The sequence below is a fragment of the Salmo salar genome, chromosome 10 (assembly GCF_965601325.2).
Source record: "Salmo salar chromosome 10, fSalSal1, whole genome shotgun sequence".
Classification (NCBI taxonomy): domain Eukaryota; kingdom Metazoa; phylum Chordata; class Actinopteri; order Salmoniformes; family Salmonidae; genus Salmo; species Salmo salar.
In genome coordinates this window covers 44,857,501-44,880,000 of record NC_138300.1, presented here as the reverse complement: position 1 = coordinate 44,880,000, position 22,500 = coordinate 44,857,501, and the positions used below count along the sequence as shown (strand labels likewise).

Sequence of the window (22,500 nt, the reverse complement as noted above, 5' to 3'; positions counted from 1 at the left end):
AACTTGTTCTCAACTTGCCTACCTGGTTAAATAAAGGTGAAATTAAAAAAAATATAAAATAATTCAAAGTGCTCCAAAACCGTAGCGAATGCTCTTCTTCTCAGAAAAGCTATTTCCTGAATATAGTCATAAATAAAGTAATTGTTGTGATTCAGAGGGAGAGTATTATGAAAGGGAGATCTTAAAGCAGTTTCAATAGAAACGTCAACATTGGGGCCCACCAGATCAGATCATATGGCCCATGTGTTCTGACTGAAACATACTGTACGTGATTATACTGGAGCCTCCTCATCTAGTTGGCCTATTTCATATCGCTCCAGTAATAATTTGTTTTGCAATAAAAGTGATGATGATAGGCATTTATTTCGAGCTCTGTGATTGTGTGTTCGGGGTTTGAAGTTTACCCCTCATTAGCGTACATTAGACCAGGTTTTAAGAGGGAAGGGCCCCGCTAAAGAACAACAACACAGACGCAGGAAACTAGAGAAAAACAGAGAGATGCACACACAGAGAGAAAGAGAGAGACAGAAAGACAGTGACACACACACGAGAGAGAGAGAGAGAGAGACATAAATGAGAGAGAAAGAGAGAGAGAGACAGAAAGACAGTGACACACACACGAGAGCGAGAGAGAGACAGAAATGAGAGAGAAAGAGAAACAAGAGAGACGGAAACGAGAGTGAAAGACAGAGACAGTGAAACACATATGAGAGAGAGAGAGTGAGAGAGAGAGAGAGAGAGAGAGGGAGAGAGAGAGAGAGAGAGAGAGAAGAAATGCCTGAAGCGAAGCAACCACAAACCTAACGATACCTTTGTCTGATGTTCATCTATCCTGAGTATTCTCCTAGGTGGTAAGGGTAGCCTGGAGAAAACTCTCTCTCCCTCTCTTTTTCTCTCTCTCTCTCTCTCTCTCTCTCGCCTGCGTACCTCTTAAATAAAGTCCCTCTTTCCAATGTGGCTCATCTTCCTTGTGTGTCTTTTCCTCTGTTGCGGTAGAGTAGGCTGGGCTCGTCACCTTTCTGTTCTGAATCACCAGTCGTCATATAAACCATCCAAATAGCTGGAGCGCTTAGCAACCGTGGACCACCTGGCATTTGAACCCGTGACCCTCGCTTCAGAGGTGTTCCGAGTTCCAACACTTGGAGTTCCCTCCAAACAGCATAGCACCCATGAGCACCAACAACGCCCCCTCGGTATGTCTAGTTGAGAGGGTTTTACTAAACCATATCACCTTGCTGCTCTGCTAATGTAAACCTAGGACTAAGACCTGACTGGATGGGATCTACACAACTTCTCTCTCTGGCTTTCCATCGTTGAGGTGCAGTGAAATAGGTTGTTTTAATGGGTCAGACGTAGTAGTACAGCACCACAGGAGAAAATTAGGGTTAAATGAATTGCTCACATTGACAGATTTTCACATCATTGGCTCAGGTATTCGAATCATCAACCTTTCGGTCACTGGCCCAACGCTCTAACTACGAGGTTATCTGTCGCCAACACCTTAGAGGAGGAAGTAGCTCCACTTGTAAATCAGGCATTATTTGACTGCTCAGCCTCAGACACACAGAGCCCTGTTCTGGTCTGGTGGGTTTTTCTAACTGGTTCAGACCCAGCCATCTCTCTGAGAGGGATGTTGGCTGCGTTGTGCAGACAGCAGTGGTGTGATGGCTGTGGCCAAGTCGTTAACCTAACCTTGTCTGTGGTGAAAGTTGGTTGGTACCAGATTCCCCTGTAGTTGATGGCAAAGCTTCAATTTCAAACCCAACCCCTTCAATGTGGGACGATAAACAAAGGATGCATATACACTGAGTGTACAAAACATTAAGAACACCGGCTCTTTCCATGACATAGACTGACCAGGTGAATCCAGGTGAAAGCTATGATCCCTTATTGATGTCACTTGTTTAAATCCACTTCAATCAGTGTAGATGAAGGAGAGGAAACAGGTTAAAGAAGGATTTTTTTAACTGTGGGACATTTGAGACATGGATTGTGTATGTGTGTCATTCAGAGGGTAAATGGGCAAGACAAAAAATGTAAGTGCCTTTGAACGGGCTATGGTAGTAGGTGCCAGGCGCACCGTTTTTAGTGTGTCAAGAACTGCAATGCTGCTGGGTTTTTCACACTCAACAGTTTCCCATGTGTATCAAGAATGGTCCACCACCCAAAGGACATCCAGTCAACTTGACAGAACTGTGGAAAGCATTGGTGTCAACATGGGTTAGCATCCCTGTAGAATGCTTTCAACACCTTGTAGAGTCCACACCCCAACGAATTGAGGCTGTTCTCTGGGCAAAGGGGGTGCAACTCAATATTAGGAAGGTGTTCTTAAAGTTTTGTACACTCAGTGTATTATACCATTTCCTCGTGCTACCCCTTGTCAATTCCATTGTAATTGTACTGTATAATTTCAATGTGAAAATTGCTTGTCTTTAAGTGGATAAGTGCTGGTTTCAGTTGTTGTTTCAGCATGGTTGGAGAGAGAAGCATACTTTATCTAAATCTTCCTGACTGCACACGTTCAGAGAGAAGTGTCCTGTTTTCCTCTCTGGTTTCTCAGAAGGAGATCTCGGACATTGATGGATGTGTTCTGGTATGACCTTTGAGCCTGGTGTAGATGCAATGGGACAGCAGCAAGGCATCTTGAGGTTTCCCAGTTGATGCTTTTGAAACACTTTGCATCCTAAATCGCTGGAGCTAACACCACAGAGACACACACATACACAAACACCCACCGCAGTGACCCGACACACACACACACACACACATGATCCATCAATGAGTCATGACTGACTCATCCTCAGACCCCAAACCCCCACTCTGTGCTAGAGGCAGGGGGCGGATAGAGAGGAACTCTTTGTCTCTGTTTGTGAAATGTGAGGTCTGAGGGAAGAAGGGAAGAAACAGAGGGATGAGAATATAAATAAGAACCAGACCTGTGTGTGTCTGACGTGCCTGGTTGATGTACTGAAAGCTGAAAAGCTTCAGTTGACGGTTGTTATGACGATGGGCTAGTGGGACCTGAAAGAGGCTTTAAATGAACACCATGCCCTGTTGACCTTCTTCAAATAAAGGAGAGAAGGACTTGGGGCTTTCACACACACACACACACACACACACACACACACACACACACGCACACACGCACACACACACACGCACACGCACACGCACACGCACACACACACACACACACAAACACACAAATACACAAACACCCCTCCCTGCACTTTGCAGCTGAATGCTTGAATGGCCGTCAGTCAAAACAAGTGAAATGCTATGCTCCAAACCCCCAGAGAGTGTGAACTACTGGGGAACCAGGGTGGAGTTAAGCTCTCCTGAATGAGACATGAGCTCTTCTAAAGGCAACAAAAGTCTAACTTTGAGGGGGGTCTATAAATATTGCTAATTTGACCGAGACGCACGCCGACAGCAAGACGCATCAATCTCGCCGGAGAAAACATCAGAGCGAGCGAAATAGTGCCCCTTATGTAATACTCTTTTTGACCAAGAAGCATCAGATAAATGGGCTACACATACTGAGACAGAGGGGCGCTGTTTTGCTCGCTGGGATGCTTCTCTGCTGTGATAGACCCAGCCACTTGTGAATTAAAGGAAAATTATGAAACATAATTTATCCATTTTTTGGGAAGCATGGCTTCCATGAATACTGAATGTTATTACACTTCTGGTTTGTGTAACAGATGTCTCTTTCCATTCTTCAAATGGCGCGTGCACAGTGCACTGTTTGGATGCTGGAATTATTTTGTAGTGGACGAACGTACGCCGCTGCAGGTAGCCTACTTTTTGAAGTGGTTTGTTTGACAATCAGATGAAAACATCTGGTTGTGTTCATGACACAATGGAAATTTAATATATTTTTACCATTAAATGACAAGCGCGTGCACCCAAAGAGGCACCCCCAAATGTCACGGTAGACTTAGCACTCTGCCCAGAGAGAAATATCTGTTGAGAGCAGGTCATCTTATATTTATTTTTTTCATTTTGTTTTACTATTTGTATAAATATTTTAATGGCAGAATTTAAGCAGTTATGGTTATTGTGTGGTAAAATAAAACAGGTCATCAGTAGTGATGGACAGGTATTGATTGTAGTGAAGCTATCTGACGTGTCAGTCAGTCAGCCAGTCTAAACACACACCTCTGTCAAGACAGAAAATGAAACACTGCCTTTATATTTTTCTCAGTCCCTGAAAATGTGGATTGTATGTAATTTCATGTTTAGATGTAAGAGTAATCAATGGCCTGTGGAAACATTTAACTTTCACAGAGGGTAAAGCATAGAATAAACTTGAACTCTGTCTGACATTATGTTTATAAAGGGGAAAGTATGTCCAAAATGCAGTCATGCTTTTGTATCATTTTGTCCCTTTGTTACTATATATGCATTTCCACTGTCTGTATTTCCTCAGCTCTGAGGTGGCTATGTAACTCAATCCACATCTATTCAGAGAGTTGGGTATGGGCTGAAAGAGAGGCCTAGGACCCATCCTAACCAATCGCAGTTGTCAATATCTCAGTCAGATCTCATTGGCTGTAAGATACCTTACAGAAAGCGATGACAAACTTAAGTCATTGATGAACAGCACAGATCAGTCAGTCAGAAAAGAGATGAGACGAGGTGTCTGTAAAGAAGCTTATCCACATTCCCCTCATTGAGGACTGGAGTTTGTTTGGGAACCTCACCCTTTGTGAATCAGCCTGTGTGGTTTCCACTGTCACTTTGTTCTTATTGCAAAACACTGCTGGACCTCCTTCTCTTTTAAAGAGATTTAGAGTATGGGAATCGGGTTGTGAACTTTGCCACAGAATGGAGCAGCATAGATGACATTTTAACTTTGACCCCCCTGTATGTAGTGAAGGGTGCTGCCTGCTATAAATAAGTGCTGACCTTCTGTGTGTCACTGTCAGGGCTCCAAGGGCAATCCAGGACTGTCCCCAGGTCAGGCCCCGCCAGGAGACAAGGTAAAGAATCATCTGGCGTAGTCTCCCCCTTCTCTCCCTTCCTCTCTTCCTCTCTCTCTCTCTCTCTCTCTCTCTCTCTCTCTCTCTCTCTCTCTCTCTCTCTCCCTGTCTCTCTCTCTTGTCTCTCTCTTTCTCTCGCTCTCCCTCTCTGAATGTCTTACCGTCCCTCAATCCCTCGTTATTGGTGCTCTGTCTGCTTTTCTTCTCATGCGCTCCATCTCCATCTCTTCCCAGGGATACTCTACAGTGCCTCTCCCTATGCGCCCCTTTAAGAATGGATACTCACCCTCTTCTCTGACCCCATATCTTTTAACTTCACTTTTATCAACATCCATTCCCTCCCTGACTCTCCCTCCTTCCTCCCTCTTGTCTATCACTGGTCTTTTTCATTCCACCTCTGACGTCTCTGTGACCCTCTCTCTCTCTCTCTTCTCACCATGTGTTTTTATCTCCCTCCCTACATCTCCTTCTGTTGTTCTCGTCTTCTCTCTCTCCTAGCTCTTTCTCTTCCCCTCTCCCTCTCTCCTCTCTCTTGTTCTCTTGTTCTCTCTCGCCTATCTCTCTCTCGCTTCCCTCTCCCTCTCTCCTCTCTCTTGTTCTCTTCACCTATCTTCCTTTCTTCTCTCTATACCTGTCTCGCAACGTTCTCTCCATGCCCCTTCTTTCTCTCTCTCTCACTCTCTGTCTCTTTCTCTCTTAGTTCATGCTAACTTCCTTGTATCATTCTCTTTATCTGTAATCATATCCTGTACTACTCCGATATTTCTCTTCTGACATCTTAGTGTCTCGCTGTAATGCTTTGGCACAGCTACGTATTATCAGTCAGTGCTGTTTCTGTTGACCTGCACTCTATTCATCCTCATCCTTTGCTTTGCATGTTTGCCTGCTGCAGCTCCCTGTTCAGTCTCTTCTTACCCTTATCTGATATTTCTTAATAGTTTAAATGTCTTTACTTGGCGAATATTGTCATATGAAAAGAGACTTGCTAAGAACCTTTTCTTCTACTGTGGTCGAAGAAGGAGGGATCTAACTAATGTTGCTGTCATGGTTTCCTCCCTCTGTTTCCAGGGCGACAGAGGTCCACAAGGTGTTCCAGGTCCGGGCGGGTTTGCAGGTCCAATGGTAAGAGTTCAATGGTTAACGGTTATAACACCGTTATGCAAAAAAAGTAAGTACTTTACTGTGCATTAAAATGGGCAAAAGTAGCTTTTTAGAAGAAAAAAATATTTCAAATGCAAAATTTTTGCTAGGACAGTCTGGAAGGGGTCTGAGTGGGGAGGGGAAAACTGAAAAATATCTGTTATTGGCAGAAAGGTTTGGAACTTTTTTTGTTATTGGTCTATTAACCAATTTACTGCATGGTGATGTCACCATGGAAAGGCGAAACTCCCGCCCATTCAAACCTGCTGATTAGTAAATACCGCTGATCAAATACATTTTTTTTACACTTTTATAGGGTTAGTTTCATCAGCTGTTTTACAATATGAATTTTTAATACACTGGGCCTTTAACCTCTAGCTGTGCCTGAAACAAATGATCTAAGCAACTAGCGTGCCAATGGCTCTTTAAGACATTAATAATGAGAACGGTCCTGATCCAAAGAGATTATCCGATTATCAGTTTGAGTTAACTGCGTGAGCTTCTGTTCTGAATCTGAGGCATTTCTGCTCACCTCACACATGATTTTCCCACTGTATAAGCCTCCTAAGTGTTACCCACACCTTAAGCAAAGGCTTCCAGCGGTCCCTGGCTGTGGTCAGGAATCAGGATAATGTTACCCAGCCACAGAGAACGGCTGTCTCTCAGACAGGGGCCGGGGGGCTCCTTGTCTTACCCCCCCCCCCCCCCGCCCACCTTGCTCTCGTGCCATCGGGCTGGACACACACACATTCACAGATACACACACACGGGCAGCATGGGGAGGTGGCGTCGCCGCGAGACCTGTCTGTAGCCGAGCTCCACCGCCAGAACCTGAGAACCACCGGGGCCAAGGGTCATCTTTAAGAGGAAAGGCAGTCTGAGGGAGTTTATGGCCCCGAAGACAGGCACACTATCTGATGCCTCTTCAAAAGAGCAAATGACATGAGGAGAAGGAGGAAGCAGGGAAGGAACCAATTCAGTTCATACATCAGTACACACAGCAAAGCTCTCTCAAATGTCTTCAGTTTAGTCTCAGAGTTAAGAGCGTTTATCGATCTCCACATACTGTAGCTGGCTGTGGACTGCTACTGTACTGTTACTGCCGCTAGTCTTACTCTGTCTATCCCTCAGACCTGGGTTCAAATACTATCATTTCAAATACTTTAGCTGTGCTTGATTGAGCTTGCCTGTTGCATGAAATCAATAGAAAACACCAGGCAGCAAACGCAAAAACTATTTAAAATATTTCAAATAGTATTGGAACCTAGTTCTACTCTCCACATATCTGTCTGAGGTTGGACTTTACCTTTGCCTCCCAGGAGGAGACAGACAAATGTTTGCATTAGCTGAACCTAATACCCAGCCCATCAACTGTGCCCCGGGAAGGTATTTTCAGAGGAAATGACTGACTTCGGCCGTAGCCCTTTACCTCCGAGTGGGCTTTTTATTGAGTCTTAAGGTTACCATGTCACAACCTAGGAAACTGTGGAGGAGAAGAAAGGAGCTACGTGGAACGCAGGCCTGTAAAAAATGTTTCGCTCTCCTGTCCCAAACAAATATGAGCTATTTGTAGATTCACCTTACTGGACTCAGAATCACTGATCTACATATCACCTTGCCCCCCAAGTAACTACTCAGATTTGTGATAAAGGGCCTGCCGAGTGGCGCAGCGGTCTAAGGCACTGCATCGCAGAGCTTGAGGCGTCACTACAGATCCGGGTTTAATCCCGGGCTGTGTCACAGCTGGCCACGACCAGGAGACCCATAAGGCGGTGCACAATTTGCCCAGCGTCGTCAGAGATAGGGGAAGGTTTGGCCGGCCGGGATGTCCTTGTCCCATTGCGCTCTAGCGACTCCTTGTGGCGGGCCGGACACCTGCAAGCTGACTGCGGTTGCCATTTGTACGGTGTTTCCTCTGACACATTGTTGCGGCTGGCTTCCGTGTTAAGTTAGCAGGGTGTCAAGGAGCAGTACAGCTTGGCAGGGTCGCGTTTCGGAGGACGAATGACTCTCGACCTTCACCTCTCCTAAGTGTTTTAGAGGGGTTCACACACGCCTGCTGACCCGGAGCAGAAAAAGCCTTGCCATGCCCAGACCAGGTCACAAGTAAATCTCCACACCCTTTGACCCTTGACCTCTGGGGTGGCACCAGACCATGACCTTTAACCGCTAGGGTGGCATCAGACTGCTGGGTGCTGGGAAGGAGGAAGGAAGCTCTGGAATGTTCCAGAATCCTTAGACAACACAGGGCGTCCTGTCTCTGAATGATTGTATGGCTGAAATGCACACAGACTGACCTTTGGCTACTTGGCTATGTATGCTGCCTCCTACAGACTAAATCATCACAGGTTGATTTAGTCACTCTCTTTACCCACCCCCACCCCCTCTCTCTCTCTTGCTCTCTCTTTACTGACGCAGATCTTAAGTGTTCAGATATCAGTCTGTATGACTCAGTCAGTCAGGGTACCTATACTGGATACCTAATGTAGAGCAGGTTACTTTGTCTTTTCAGTCCTCTTTGTCTCTGGTCGTCATGAATGTGTTGTGTCTCTACCTGCAGGGTCCTAAGGGCTATCCAGGGCCATCAGGACAGCCAGGGGAACAGGTGAGTCGTTAGCGTTCATTGGGTCATTGGGGGTCGTCACCCACATGTCTTAAACCTGTTCCTTTTAGTGTTAGGAACAGGCCAGGTCACTGATCTCAGTATGGCCAACTTTGGGGCTAGAGTATGACAAACGCACACCCACACACATCCACATACATCCACACACACACACACACACACACATAGAGAGAGGCACAGACAGTTCATTAGATGTATAGTCAGGTCCCTTCCTTCTCTGTGAAGAAGAAATGTGTCCCCTGTCGACACATAATATCCCAACAGAGTGCTCTCAGGCAGCACACTGAAATCTGGTGAGGTGCTGCGATGACTTCAGCACCAGGTGCCACTATGTGGCCTGAGGTGATTGGTCAGGGTTCAGGCTGGAACAGGAAGGGGAGGAGTTAGAGAGAGAGAATAGAAGAGAAGAGAAGAGAAGAGAAGAGAAGAGAAGAGAAGAGAAGAGAAGAGAAGAGAAGAGAAGAGAAGAGAAGTGAGTTAGTTCTGCTACAGTCTGTCTATACACACAGTCTTTCTGGGTCTCTGCCCACTATGTTACAGTACCAGAGGCAGGAGCCTGGAAGCACAGAGGAGGGGAGGGGGATGGGTGTGGAGAGGGGTACACAGAGTCAGTAGACAGGGCGGCTGGAGGATAGAGGGTAAGAGTGCAGTGGAGTGGCGGGTGAGGGTGAGGGTGAACAGTGCCTGTTTTATTCCTGAGCTGGCAGCGTTGGCAAGGGCCAATGTTTCTCTTCTTACATACTGCTCTCTCTCTCTTTCTCTCTCTTTCTCTCACTCGTTTTCTCTCTCTCCCTTTCTCTCTCTCTCTTTCTCTCTCTCTATCTCTCTTTCTCTCTCTCGCTCTCTCTCTTTCTCTCTTTTTCCGCAGGGCATACCAGGACTCCCAGGAGTAACTGGGGCTGCAGGTTACCCTGGCAGGCAGGTGCAGTGAATACCCTCCAGATTCCTCCATCCATCCTCTTGGTTTGGCCACATTACCCAGAATTCTAACTGTGCACTATCATATGGCTGAAATGCATATCATGTTCACCTGTCTCTCCCCAAACTACAGTAGTGACACATTCCCAATCTTTTAATTAGACTAGTGAAACAACAATTGACTAATGCTCTTTTCGCTTGAAGTATTTAGCAAAATAGCTTGAATAATTTTGATTTCCCCCTTTTATTAATTGAAGATTATATAGAAGACAGGTTTTGTATCTGTAAGACAGTGAATGTTTGAACTAAAAGTTCATGCTCAGAAATGTTAACAAGGATCTATAATGTAGCTGAGAGTAAGCTATGACCAGCATGTTTCCTTAGTCTATTTTTACTTCTAAGACAATCAGTCTATCCAATCAAACTATTCATTCCCTATCTGTGTAAAACGTACCAATTTATGTGTTTTATGTGTGGAAATATCCTGGGAATTGTCCTGTATAACAGACAGTCTCTCTCTACACTGTTTTGTGTGACAATGCCCTCTTCTCATGCTGCTCTCCTTTGTTGCAGGGTTTGGCTGGGCCAGAAGGTAACCCAGGTCCTAAAGGTGTACGTGTAAGTACAGCTCCCTACTTCCTGCCCTCTCCCCTCTCCCCACTTCCCTCTCCCCTCTTCACTCTCCCCTCTCCCCTCTCCCCTCTCCCTCTTCCCTCTTCCCTCTCCCCTCTCCCCACTTCCCTCTCCCCTCTCCCCTCTTCCCTCTCCCCTCTCCCCTCTCCCCTCTTCCCTCTTCCCTCTCCCCTCTCCCCTCTCCCCTCTCCCCTCTTCCCTCTGCTGTGCTCAGCTCTGTTAGAGGGAATACTTAATTTCCTGAAGGGATTAGACAGTGTCAGGCCTGCAGCTTGAGCTGATCCAGGGCCTGTGTTATGTTAACAAGGTGCTGGCTCCCGCTGCTGGGACAGGTCTGGGATCTGTGTTTGCTCAGTATATCGTCTGCTCTGTTGCGAGAGCTGCCCATTTCTTTCTTCAGGAGGAAGCACAGGCATGCTCTCTCTCTGCTCGAGAACAGAGGGAGGGAATAGAGGAGGGAAGAGATGAGAGAGAGGGTGAGGGAGAGAAGAGAGAGAGGGTGGAGCATAGACATAATGATTTGGAGGAGGGTATGAAGAGGTGGAGGAATAAAAAGGAAAAACTTGGTTTGCTCTGTTAAAGTATGGGAAGTGTAAGGGGTATCCCTCACAGGTTGTCCTTTGTGTTATGCCTACATGATATGTTCACATCAGAGACAGAATGACATCAGCCTATTAAGAAAAATACAGGACATCTCTGGCAGATTGCCATGGCTGAAGAATGTGGAGAGAGAGAGAGAGAGAGAGAGAGAGAGAGAGAGAGAGGAGTAGATGAAAGAGAGAGACAGAGAGAGAGAGAGGAGGAGATGAAAGAGAGAGAGACAGAGAGAGAGAGAGAGGGAGATGAAAGAGAGAGAGAGGAGGAGATGAAAGAGAGAGAGAGAGCGAGAGAGAGAGAGAGGAGGAGATGAAAGAGAAAGAATGACAGAAAGAATGGAAAGAAAATATGAAGGAAGAGAAAGATCAGAGAGAGAGGGGGAGAGATATTTAGTCGTCTCCTGTACATGGTGTATTATTGCTGACTGAAGGAACATGTGATTCTAGTTAGGAAGAAACCAAAACATAGCAGATAAGCTGCCAGTCCGCCACTATTCCAGACTGCTGTCTGCTCTTATTATAGAAATCTCCTGTCCCCCGCACTGGACTAGACTCTGTCTGCCTGTTCATGTGTCCACTCCACTCCCTGTTAGTTGTTAGTTAGGGAGAATAACAATGTTCCTCCCTTTTCTACTCTCTTTTTGGGGGTGATTTGTGAGGTAATGGGGACGAGGCATTATTTGCAACCCCCAGATGAGTATTCTGTTTAATATTGAGTGAGATGTGGACATGACTGATCTCTCTTTGAGGTGGTCATCTCTTCGCCTGTCAGCAAAGAGGGATTCATAATTAAGAATGTGTCACACCCTGACCTGAGAGAGACGTTTTATTTCTCTATGTTGTTAGGTCAGGGTGTGGGGTGGGAAGTCTGTGTGTTATATTTCTGTTGTCTTTTTCTTTATTGGCCTAGTATGGTTTCCAATCAGAGGCAGCTGTCTATCGTTGTCTCTGATTGGGAATCATACTTAGGCAGCCCTTTTTCCCACTTTCAGTTGTGGGATCTTGTTTTTGTACAGCTCAGTTAGCCTGCAGAACGTGACGTTCATTTTCCGTTGTTTATTGTTTTGTTTTAGTGTTCTGAGTTAAATAAAGAAATATCATGAGCACTTACCACGCTGCGCTTTGGTCTCCATCTTACGACGATCGTCACAGAATATAAATGTTTGAAAGATGAACAGCTTGTTACTTTTCTTACTGAGCATGGATAAATGGCTGCTTGGTACTTTCTCTGAGGTGGAGATCAGCTCTTAGTCTGTCAGCAAAGATGGGACTTTTTTTCCAGAGCAGCATGGGTGACCAGTCCACCTGCTGATCTAGCCATGAAACAGACAGAGCTGTTTCAGCTCAATAAGACCAGGGTTAATAGCTCCCCTGGCAGAAAGATGGATGAACGAGAGAAAGAAGAGGCCGAAAGAGGGAGATCTATCCCTTTCAAATCTGTCCATGATGTCAGACAATGTATCATTAGGCTGAATGATTGACTTTAGGCTAACATTTCTGTGGACTTGCGAGTGTGTGTACTTATGTGCGCACATGCCATCACTAGAATAGGTGAATATCATCATCACTGATCTTTGATCTGGTTAGAACCACGACAGGGTTCCTCTAGCCACGTACATTAACTCACCTGAAACGCAGGGCTCAATGAGTTCAGAGACCCTACCGGTTTGATGGCCTTCAGATACATCTGCTCAGGTTTTCAACAGTCTGCAGGATGTCACAACTGTTTATCTGTATGTACTGTACCATCAGAGATGTTGGGGTTTATATACAGTACCAGCAAAAAGTTTGGACACACCTACTCATTCAAGGGTTTATCTTTGTTTTTTACTGTTTTCTACATTGTAGAATAATAGTGACGACATCAAAACTATGAAATAACACATATGGAATCATGTAGTAACCAAAAAAAGTGTTAAACAAATCAAAATATATATATTATTAGATTTTAGATACTTCAAGTAGCCACCCTTTGCTATGATGCCAGCTTTGTACACTCTAGGCATTTTCTCAACCAGTTTTGCCTGGAATGCTTTTACAACAGTCTTGAAGGAATTCCCACATATGCTGAGCACTTGTTGGCTGCTTTTCCTTCACTCTGCGGTCCAACTCATCCCAAACCATCTCAATTGGGTTAATGTCGGGTGATTGTGGAGACCAGGTCATCTGATGCAGCACTTCATCGCTCACCTTATTGGTCAAATAGCTCTTACACAACCTGGACGTGTGTTGGATCTTGGTCCTGTTGAAAACAAATGATTGTCCCACTAAGCACAAACCAGATGGGATGGCGTATCACTGCAGAATGCTGTGGTAGCCATACTGATTAAGTGTGGCTTGAATTCTAAATAAATCACTGACAGTGTCACCAGCAAAGCACCCCCACACCATCACATCTCCTCCTCCATGCTTCATGGTGGGAACTACACATGCGGAGATCATCCGTTCAGCTACGCTGCGTCTCACAAAGAAACAGCTGTTGGAACCAAAAATCTGATTCACGCAGTCTCCTCTGAACAGATAATACAGGTCTTCATCAACTTTGCCGTCTCTTTGTGAGATGCAGAGTAGGTGAACGGATGATCTCCACATGCATAGTTCCCACCATGAAGCATGACATGTGTCTGTTACTTGAACTCTGTGAAGCATTTATTTGGGCTGCAATTTCTGAGGCTGGTAACTCTAATGAACTTATCCTCTGCAGCAGAGGTAACTTTGGGTCTTCCTTTCCTCTGGCAGTCCTCATGAGAGCCAGTTTCATCATAGCGCTTGATGGTTTTTGCGACTGCACTTGAAGAAACTTACAAAGTTCTTGACATTTTACGGATTGACTGACCTTCATGTCTTAAAGTAATGATGGACTGTCGTTTCTCTTTCCTTATTTGAGCTGTTCTTGCCATAATATGGACTTGGTCTTTTACCAAATTGGGCTATCTTCTGTGTACCACCCCTACCTTGTCACAGCACAACTGATTGGCTCAAACACATTAAGAAGGAAAGAAATTCCACAAATTAACAGGCATACCTGTTAATTGAAATGCATTCCAGGTGACTACCTCATGAAGCTCGTTGAGAGAAGGCCAAGAGTGTGCAAAGCTGTCATCAAGGCAAAGGGTGGCTACTTTCAAAGTTTTGATGTCGTCATTATTATTCTACAATGTAGAAAATTGTCAAAATAAAGAAAAACCCTTGAATGAGTAGGTGTGTCCAAACTTTTGACTGGTACTGTACATATACATATGTAGGATCTTAATTTGAGCCAGTTTGCTACACGAGAAAAATAATCCTGCAGAAACTGGAAATGTAAATTTTTATGTGGATATAGTTAAGATACATTTTATAGGGGTTGATACATTTTTAGTAAGGGAAAATCAACTCTGAAATTTCATAGTGTAAATTCCAAATTTCAGAAGCCTTTTTAAACCTTGCACGAAAGTTCCCCCGGCAACAGGGTGATCAAATTGAGGCCCTACATCTGTAAGTACTGTGCCATCAAATATATGGTGATTTATCTCTGTGTGTGCTGTACTGTAGGTTCAACAGCATTCCTGTTAAAGTTCCACTGTCTGTGGGTGACTGATGAATGTTCAGTTCAGTACAGCTATGCTACAGTTCAGTAACGCCCCCCTGACCTAATCCATCAATAGACAAAGTAAAGACAAGCTTCAGGTTTCAGGTTTTACTAGTCATATGTATGGGATACAACATGCTTGCTTACAGATTCCTTCTCCAAAATGCAACAACAATAAGAAATAATAAAAGATCAGAATACCAACATAAAGTAAATGCCTCAATAGAATATAATAAACATTTTAGCATAAGTATAATACAGGAAGGCACAATTTATAGTCCAATATTTACATGTGTTTTGGGGAAGTGGGATTGGGTGGCAAGACTTTACATTTGTACAATCTGTCCAAATGATGTCTTCCTTAGATGTTAGATATGATTATAAGACTTTATTAAGAGGTCTTACATGCTCATGACTTTGCAGTATACCTCCAGGTAAAGTGTTACAGATGTTCAAATGGGTTCACCTGTAGCTAATGTGTGTTTGTGTTTCAGGGTTTCATTGGTCCTCCTGGTATAGCTGGTCCACCAGGGCTAGAAGGGGAGAGAGTAAGTAACACCTTTTTATTTTTTAGTTAACCTTTATTTAACTAGGCAACCTTGATTCATATGTGCACCTAATTAAGTGTCTGTCAGGAATGATCCATTATGCTGTCTATTTGGATTAGGTCTAGGATATAACCAAGACTACTGGTTAACTCATCATGTCAGTTATACTCCTCTTGGGTCATAAATATAGGAAAACTCTGATCTAACCAAAGGCAATTCATGTTGTATTTCATCTGTTTTGTTGTATTTCATCTGTTTTGGAGCTATGAAGCAACAGGAAAATATGTGGTTGGCCTTGTTAATTGTAACTTATTTATAGATACAAATGTTTGCTGATACTTACAAAGCAGTTGATCCAACTACATTGATCTCTCCTCAGCGAGTTCTTCCATAACGACAATAAAATGTCTAATAACTACATTTTCCACATTGTTGTATGAGTGGAAAATATGCTCTTTCATCATGAAATAAATAAAAAGTATTTGGAGCATAGTACAGTGTTTATGATCCCCTAATAACTCAACTTGCTCTCTTAGCCTGGCAGTAACGTCCAATCAAGAACATACATTCATCTATTCTGTGGGGGAGGTCTTTAGGATAGAATCTTTTCAAATGAATTACTCAGTAAATGGCAGTCACTTTTCCACACCTGAGAGTTAAGTTACATTTTCCCTTTTCTTTTTTTTCCAGGGTATTCCCGGTCCGGTTGGGAAGAACGGTCCCAAAGGAAGACAGGTAACGGATCCCACTACACCCACAGCACACAGCTTTGAACCCAGAGATATTACTGGAGAGGTAAAAGGGGAACATGCCACATTCATCTCTGTCAATAACTGTGGTCCAAATTGTGGAAAAAGTCATTTGCTATCAAGATGGTGGAAGGCTGGGGGGTAACTGGAGGGGGTTGAATCACTACAGCTCCTAACAGAGAAGGGGATGGGAAGGGAGAGGAGGAGGCGTGAGGAGAGGGGGAAATACCGCTGAGAAAGAAGGGTTACCCAACCCCTAAACATGTACATCAGGTACTCCTAAAGAAGTAGTACTTTACCCTCAACACAGGAAGCCCAACATAATTTGTATGCTGTGAGTGTTAGCTGCTAATGTGCAAATTCACTCGACACAGTCAATGACAAAATGTAAAAATCACACACAGACAAAAATAAAAGAATACTCGTGAAATAAAAACAACCTCTGGACAGGATGCCAACAACAGGAGTATATGCGTAGCCTGGCATTTTGTTCGGCATTTGAGTGATTCTTTCTCAGTGCCAGTCAGGGTGGCATAGGAAAACAGTGTCTCAGATACAGAGAGAGTAACCAAAGGCCTTACATAGGGAAGCAGGTAGCCTAGCAACAGGGGGTTAGGACTCATCAGAACATCACACAATATGCAATAACGATCGTTGTGTAGGCAGGCAGGGAGGGCCAGCATCCTTTACACTGTTCCACCTGACAGGCCCACAATAAAGAGAGATTATTACCTAGGAGCGCCTGAATATCTAAAGGAGTACCATAACTCCTAACTGAACTGCCAAAATTGTGTAAGGAATAACTTTTGTTTTGTGTCCAGGGAGTTGTTGGGGGTGTTGGTGAAAGGGGTCCTCCTGGTCCTGATGGCGACCAGGTAAGATCTACGTCCCTCCTCCTCCTCTTAACCTGTTGCCAAGTTTGTGAACTCTATTCAATCTCTAGTAAAAACTCAGACCCTCCAGGAAGTATTTAGTGCAGCCCTGCTTTAGACGTCCTATGTCTTTTGATAGATTAGCTTTGCTGAGCTGAGCTGGGCTGAGCTGGGCTGAGAAATGTAATGTGTATCCTGCTGTAGACAGAGTAGTTGTTGTCATTTGGCCTCAGAAATGCTAGGGATGACTTTATACAACCTCTGTATGGTTCAGATTAGAGCACTCTCTGCACTGTCTATGCTTCTGGATCTGTCACTGAGTATGCTTACACGCACACAATAATATGATTAGTCAGATTAATATAATAGATCGATTTAAACGTTTACATGCTTTGCAAGACAAATTATTTCCTTAATCCTGTTTACGTGGACACATCTGAAATCAGGTTACTGATGGGACTTTGATAAATGCAGAAAATAACCAATGAAAATAGACATTCTACCACAGTGACCATGTTATTTTTGGGAACGCTATTTGATTCTGAGTTCGGACATATAAAGTTCATATGTGAAAATTATTTCTATACTTTCAGTTTTTCCAAACTCACTTCACTTGGGCAAAAGAAGGAAGCTTGCGCTGCTGGTGGTAGAACATGCACAGATCAACTACACTGCTGGAACTCTGATTAAGTCTTTACATGTCCTAACAATTGGAAAGATTGCTCAGAAAGCCAGGTGTTTTAATTGGCGTATACTTACTTCGATTATGTCCTGACGCAGATTAAGATAAGGAGAGTAAGGTTTTTACATGACTAATACCATACTTGGCCAAGTAGATCCGTTTTTCCCAATTGTCAACACACATTTTCTGAAACTACATCTCAGGTACTCAAAACTCTAAACACAAAACACAAAACATTTAGCCAATTTCCCCAAACCCCACAGTCATCTTGCAAAATTAAACACAGTAATCAAAATCATGTACTCCCAGCACAAAATGAAACACACACACACATCAAATGGATCTAACTTAGCCCATCTGTAAATAGCCCATCCAACCAACTACTTACCTCATCCCCATATTTGTTTTCGTTTTTCTACTCTTTTGCACACCAGTATTTCTACTTGCACATCCTCATCTGCACATCTTTTACTACAGTGTAAATTGCTAAATTGTAATTACTTCGCCACTATTGGCCTATTTATTGCTTTACCTGCTTACTTCATTTGCACACACTGAATACAGATTTTTCTATTGTGTTATTGACTGTACGCTTGTTTACTCCATGTGTAACTGTGTTGTTGTGTCACACTGCTTTAATTTATCTTGGCCAGGTCACAGTTGTAAATGAGAACTTGTTCTCAACTGGCCTACCTGGTTAAATAAAGGTGAAATAAAAGAAAAAAGAAAAGTGACAACCGAGATAACACTAAAGTGACATATTCAAAACACTACTATCAGAACCTATACTTGATTTAGATTCACTATTGTAAAGTGGTTGTTCCACTTTGGATAAGAGCGTCTGCTAAATGACTTAAATGTAAAATGTTAAATGTATATTGTTTGTGTGTACTCAAACAAGAAATGAACACAAATGCAAAACATTTTTATGTTTTATATTTCAACATGACTCAATACATCAAACAATAAGCACACATACAGTAAACATGCAAACATACAGTAAATATATTTTGCATATGCAAAGGAAGAAAAATATTCCTATTTCTACTACTGTACTGTTTGTTAGATCAATTGTACAGATAAAGAAACTGTCAAATCTAAATCATAAGTCAAGAACAAAATATTCCATTGAGAAAACAAAGTCAGTCATCTCTGTTGTTTTGGTCTGGCCACAGATTTTCATCAACATCACAGGTGATATTTTCACAGTCACCCGAATATCATCAGAGATTACTCTCCTTGTTCTTGGTCTTCCTCCACCACCTCTCCCACCACCTCCACCTCTACCTCTACCCCCACCTCCACCTCTACCCCCACCTCCACATCCACCTCTACCCCAACCTCCACCTCTACCTACCCCCACCTCCACATCCATCTCTACCCCCACCTCCACATCCACCTCTACCCCCACATCCACCTCTACCTACCCCCACCTCCACATCCATCTTTACCCCTACCTCCACCTCCACATCCGCCTCCACCTCCACCTCTACCTCCCTCTCTACCTCCACTCCACCTCCACCTCTACCCCCATCTCTACCTCCACCTATACCTCCACCTCTACCACCACCTCCACCTATACCTCCACCTCTACCTCTACCACCACCTCTACCTATACCTCCACCTCTACCTTTACCTCTACCTCTACCTCTACCACCACCTCTACCTATACCTCTACCTCTACCTATATCTCTACCTCTACCTCTACCTATATCTCTACCTATACCTCCACCTCTACCTCCACCTTTACCTATACCTCTACCTCTAGCTCTACCCCCACCTCTACCTCCATCTCCACCTCTACCTCTACCCCCACCTCTACCTCCACCAGTACCTCTACATCTACCTCCACCTCTACCTCCACCTCTACCTCATCTCTACCTCTACCACCACCTCTACCTATACCTCCACCTCTACCTCTCAACCTCTACCTCCCTCTACCTCCACCTCCATCTCTACCTCTACCTCATCTCTACCTCCATCTCCACCTCTACCTCCATCTCTACCTCCACCTCTACCTCTACCCCCACCTCTACCTCCACCTCCAGCTCTACCTCCATCTCTATCTCCACCTCCATCTCCACCTCTACCTCTACCCCCACCTCTACCTCCATCTCCACCTCTACCTCTACCCCCACCTCCACCTCTACCTCTACCTCTACCTCCACCCCCACCTCTACCTTTACCTCTACCCCACCTCCACCTCTACCTCTACCTCCACCTCTACCTCTACCTCTACCTCCACCCCCACCTCTACCTTTACCTCTACCCCACCTCCACCTCTACCTCTCCCCCCACCTCTACCTCTACCTCTACCCCACCTCCACCTCTACCTCTACCTCCACCTCTACCTATACCTCCACCTCTACCTCCACCTCTACCTCCACCTATACCTCCACCTTCACCTCTACCTCCACCTATACCTCCACCTCTACCCCCACCTCTACCTATACCTCCACCTCTACCCCCACCTCCACCTATACCTCCACCTCCACCTCTACCTCCATCTCTGCCTCCACCTCTACCTCCACCTCCACTTCTACCCCCACCTCCACCTATACCTCCACCTCTACCTCCACCTCTACCCCACCTCTACCTCCACCTCCACCTCTACCCCATCTCTACCTCTACCTCATCTCTACCCCCACCTCCACCTCTTCCTCCACCTCTACCCCCACCTCCACCTATACCTCCATCTCTACCTCTACCTCCATCTCTACCCCCACCTATACCTCCACCTCCATCTCTATCTCCACCTCTACCTCTACCCCACCTCCATCTCTACCTCCACCTCCATCTCTACCTCTACCCCCACCTCCATCTCTACCTCTACCCCCACCTCCATCTCTACCTCCACCTCAACCTCATCTCCACCTCCACCTCTACCTATACCTCCACCTCTACCTCCACCTCCACCTCTACCTCCACCTCAACCTCATCTCCACCTCCACCTCTACCTATACCTCCACCTCTACCTCCACCTCTACCCCCACCTATACCTCCACCTCTACCCCACCTCTACCTATAACTCCACCTCTACCCCCACCTCCACCTATACCTCCACCTCCACCTCTACCTCCATCTCTACCTCCACCTCCACCTACATTTACATTTACGTCATTTAGCAGACGCTCTTATCCAGAGCGACTTACAAATTGGTGCATTCACCTTATGATATCCAGTGGAACAACCACTTTACAATAGTACATCTATATCTTTTTTTTGGGGGGGGGAGGGATTAGAAGGATTACTTTATCCTATCCCAGGTATTCCTTAAAGAGGTGGGGTTTCAGGTGTCTACGAAAGGTGGTGATTGACTCCGCTGTCCTGGCGTCGTGAGGGAGCTTGTTCCACCATTGGGGTGCCAGAGCAGCGAACAGTTTTGACTGGGCTGAGTGGGAACTGTGCTTCCGCAGAGGTAGGGGGGCCAGCAGGCCAGAGGTGGATGAACGCAATGCCCTTGTTTGGGTGTAGGGCCTGATCAGAGCCTGAAGGTACGGAGGTGCCGTTCCCCTCACAGCTCCGTAGGCAAGCACCATGGTCTTGTAGCAGATGCGAGCTTCAACTGGAAGCCAGTGGAGTGTGCGGAGGAGCGGGGTGACGTGAGAGAACTTGGGAAGGTTGAACACCAGACGGGCTGCGGCGTTCTGGATGAGTTGTAGGGGTTTAATGGCACAGGCAGGGAGCCCCGCCAACAGGGAGTTGCAGAAATCCAGACGGGAGATGACAAGTGCCTGGATTAGGACCTGTGCCGCTTCCTGTGTAAGGCAGGGTCGTACTCTGCAAAGTTGTATAGCATGAACCTACAGGATCAGGTCACCGCCTTGATGTTAGCGGAGAACGACAGGGTGTTGTCCAGGGTCACGCCGAGGCTCTTAGCACTCTGGGAGGAGGACACAATGGCGTTGTCCACCGTGATGGCGAGATCATGGAAAGGGCAGTCCTTCCCTGGGAGGAAGAGCAGCTCCGTCTTGCCGAGGTTCAGCTTGAGGTGGTGAGCCGTCATCCACACTGATATGTCTGCCAGATATGCAGAGATGCGATTCGCCACCTGGTTATCAGAAGGGGGAAAGGAGAAGATTAATTGTGTGTCGTCTGCATAGCAATGATAGGAGAGACCATGTGAGGATATGACAGAGCCAAGTGACTATACCTCCACCTCTACCTCTACCCCCACCTCCACCTATACCTCCATCTCCACCTCCACCTATACCTCTACCTCTACCAAGTTTGCTTCCATTGTTCTCAAAACACAGGAATACTCACCTGTGGCCTTTTTATCCATACCAAAGGTCTGATTGCAAAGTGAACATTTTACGTAATTAGTGTTTGCACATATGAAGACTGAAAGTGATCAATTGGTAATTGAGCTTAGCTTGTTGAACAGTGTTGTTTTTCATTTACACACAAGATATTTTAGTTGTGAAGGTTGTACCAAAGGTAGATAATTGTGTGTTGTATTTTCCCAGATGTTTATTATAGAATTGCAATCTGAGTGTAAAGCAAAACATGTGCCAGTAGTATTGCAGATTTGGTGGATGGTTCTGCTAAATGAGTTACAGGTTTGGGTCATTGTGCCTCATGGGCCAGTTTTAGTGTGTAAACAATTGAGAAAAACTGTAATATCGAATTATTAGTGTGCGTGTAAATGTACTGTATAGCTCTGGATGGATGAGCTCAGCCCAGGCCCAGCGGTCTGTAACGTCTTAGAGCTCAGTGTGTTGAGATGATATGTAATCCATTAAGATTAGTGGGGATGTGTTGGGCAGAGTTAGAGAGGATATCTTTATTGAGCCGGAAAAGTATGCTGCAGATTATCAACTTTGTTTCTTCTCTTCTGTTTCTTCTGAGCCTTTTTATTGATTTAAAAAGCACTGTAAAAGCACTGTAAATACACTGTAAAACCACTGTAAAAGTACTGTGAAAGCATTGTTTAATGTAGACTTACAAGCAGTAAAGAAGAGAGTTGTGTAGTATGATTCGCTGTATCTGGGTGTGCCAGCCTGCATGATATAGTCATTTGGAGAAAAGCTTTATTATCCTGTGTGTGTGTGTGTGTGTGTGTGTGTGTGTGTGTGTGTGTGTGTGTGTGTGTGTGTGTGTGTGTGTGTGTGTGTGTGTGTGTGTGTGTGTGTGTGTGTGTGTGTGTGTGTGTTTGTGTGTGTTTGTGTGTGTGTGTGTGT

The 22,500-nt window shown here is 44.9% G+C and overlaps 1 protein-coding gene across 1 annotated transcript in view; it reads left to right on the top strand.

The window, feature by feature from the left end:
* col24a1 (collagen type XXIV alpha 1) overlaps window positions 1-22,500 on the top strand; it is a 199,944-nt gene that overhangs the window by 52,250 nt on the left and 125,194 nt on the right. Inside the window, exons 6-13 of the mRNA XM_014123375.3 lie at window positions 4,932-4,985; window positions 6,054-6,107; window positions 8,686-8,730; window positions 9,617-9,670; window positions 10,240-10,284; window positions 14,961-15,014; window positions 15,705-15,749; window positions 16,585-16,638. Coding sequence (XP_013978850.3) covers window positions 4,932-4,985; window positions 6,054-6,107; window positions 8,686-8,730; window positions 9,617-9,670; window positions 10,240-10,284; window positions 14,961-15,014; window positions 15,705-15,749; window positions 16,585-16,638 — 405 coding nt within the window. The remainder of the gene's footprint in view (window positions 1-4,931; window positions 4,986-6,053; window positions 6,108-8,685; window positions 8,731-9,616; window positions 9,671-10,239; window positions 10,285-14,960; window positions 15,015-15,704; window positions 15,750-16,584; window positions 16,639-22,500) is intronic.